Source organism: Macadamia integrifolia, unplaced genomic scaffold, assembly GCF_013358625.1.
Source record: "Macadamia integrifolia cultivar HAES 741 unplaced genomic scaffold, SCU_Mint_v3 scaffold262, whole genome shotgun sequence".
Lineage (NCBI taxonomy): Eukaryota > Viridiplantae > Streptophyta > Magnoliopsida > Proteales > Proteaceae > Macadamia > Macadamia integrifolia.
The window spans coordinates 419,751-421,607 of record NW_024868838.1 but is presented as its reverse complement, the minus strand read 5'-3'; the positions used below and the strand labels follow the sequence as shown (position 1 = coordinate 421,607).

Here is a 1,857-nt window from a genome sequence, read left to right as displayed (position 1 = left end):
TTTTTGGGGGGTGTGGGGTGGGGGGGAATGGGGAGGGGTGGAATAGCAGAAAAGTAATGAAAGGTTCAAGTCAGAAGAAAAAATTGCTTCATCTCTGATCTACTAGAGTAGAGAGTAGAGATGAACCATGAGGAAGACCATAATGATGCAAGACAATTTGGTACCATACAGTTAATGCACGCCTGAATAGTAACTGTAACTATACTTGCAGCAATTTGATGGAGAGAGAAATAGATAAAGTAAAAATTCCCCAATCCCCATGAATGGTTCTATCTGTTTGGCCATCAGAACAATACTGGAAGATACCATTTTCTGACTCAAAAACAAAACATACCCTCTTTTCTCGAACAAATAAAAATGTCAAGTCAATAAAAAGAGTTTAAACAAAATTCCAGACAAATTTGAAATTATTACAATAAAAACACCATCAACGTCTGAATCAGAGACCCTATTCTTAAACAGGTTATGACTTTTCAATATAGCATGCAATTGCAAGATCTTGTTCTCTTGGCCTTATTGAAAGGATAACTGAATAAGCTTTCAAAAATGCACTAGAACCATCCTAATAATTGACGAGTATACCTTCTGAAATAGCCCCAGAAAATAGCAACAAAACATTTTATAAAAATTCATAATTCAACGGAAGAACCAAATATGCAACTCCACACATCCTAACCACCTAGAATTGAATATTGCATTCCCAGCAGAGAATGGCAACAAAATATTTTATAAAAAACTTCACAATTCAACAGAAGAACCAAATATGAAACTCCACACATGCTAACTACTATTGACTTCTCAAATAAGAACCAATATTATTCCACATCAACTGGTTTCACTTATTCACTATCACAAAGTGATCATTTCTCTAATGATAGGACTTCTATGTAGCAACTCAAATGACTTACGAACAGACATGTTCTACGTACTAGAGAAGGATGGCAGGTTCTAGAAACAGCTGCCCAATGTAACTTAAATAAGATTAGATAGAGACATAAATTGTTTGCAGAGCAACAAAAGCGAACCATTTTATGGAGAAAATTATATAGTCCCAACATGCACGAAGGCATCAAGCCCTTATGCAACTGAAGCCAACAATAAGGACAAACTTTAATGCTAAAAATGGTTTCATGAAAGGAGGCATCTCTAATTTGGAGAGCTTCAAATCCACATCATTTAAAATGATGTCATCTCAAATGAAAATAAATACTTTAATTTAGTGACAAACTTACTTCTAAATAAGAACTTCTAGAGTATTGTCCTATGCTTATCCTGCTAGCATAAATGTATACTTTGCATCACAAACCATAATGGAAAGGGATGATCAGTGTTAATAGTCAGAGCAAGACTCAATATCGAAGAGAATACAGGGAACAATTTCAAAATAGGCAGAAAAATTTATTATACATTCAAAAGTTAACAGTTACGAACCTCTCTAAATGAGGTAAGAGCGAGAAATGAATAAACTAAGGTAACAAAAATCATTTTGAAACTAATAACCTGAACACGACGCCAGAAACAGAGGAACCATCTAATTCTAATGCATTATTTGGATCAGCATGTAATTGAATTAATATTAATAATCTAAACAGATGAAAACAAAAAAGAGCAGTAAACGGAAAGTCAGTCCTACTTACCTATCATTAATCTTGCTCCTCCTACGCTGCTCTGTAGCCGAATGCTTCGATCGTGGTGTGACAGGCTTCAGAGCGGTTACCTTTCCGTCTTCTTTTCCAGTTAAATCCCCTGCAACAGTAGCTTTGATATAATGTAGAAGAACCATGGTACTATTAACCATGTTCATAATCAACTCTTTTTCGGGAGAAAAATCAGAGCTTATCATCAAGAACTCCCCCA

General features: G+C 35.2%; 1 protein-coding gene across 1 annotated transcript in view; it reads right to left on the bottom strand.

Moving 5' to 3' along the window:
* The window catches only part of LOC122066870 (transcription factor BIM2-like), a 21,111-nt gene that overhangs the window by 10,870 nt on the left and 8,384 nt on the right, over positions 1–1,857 (bottom strand). Inside the window, exon 9 of the mRNA XM_042630693.1 lies at positions 1,638–1,746. Coding sequence (XP_042486627.1) covers positions 1,638–1,746 — 109 coding nt within the window. The remainder of the gene's footprint in view (positions 1–1,637; positions 1,747–1,857) is intronic.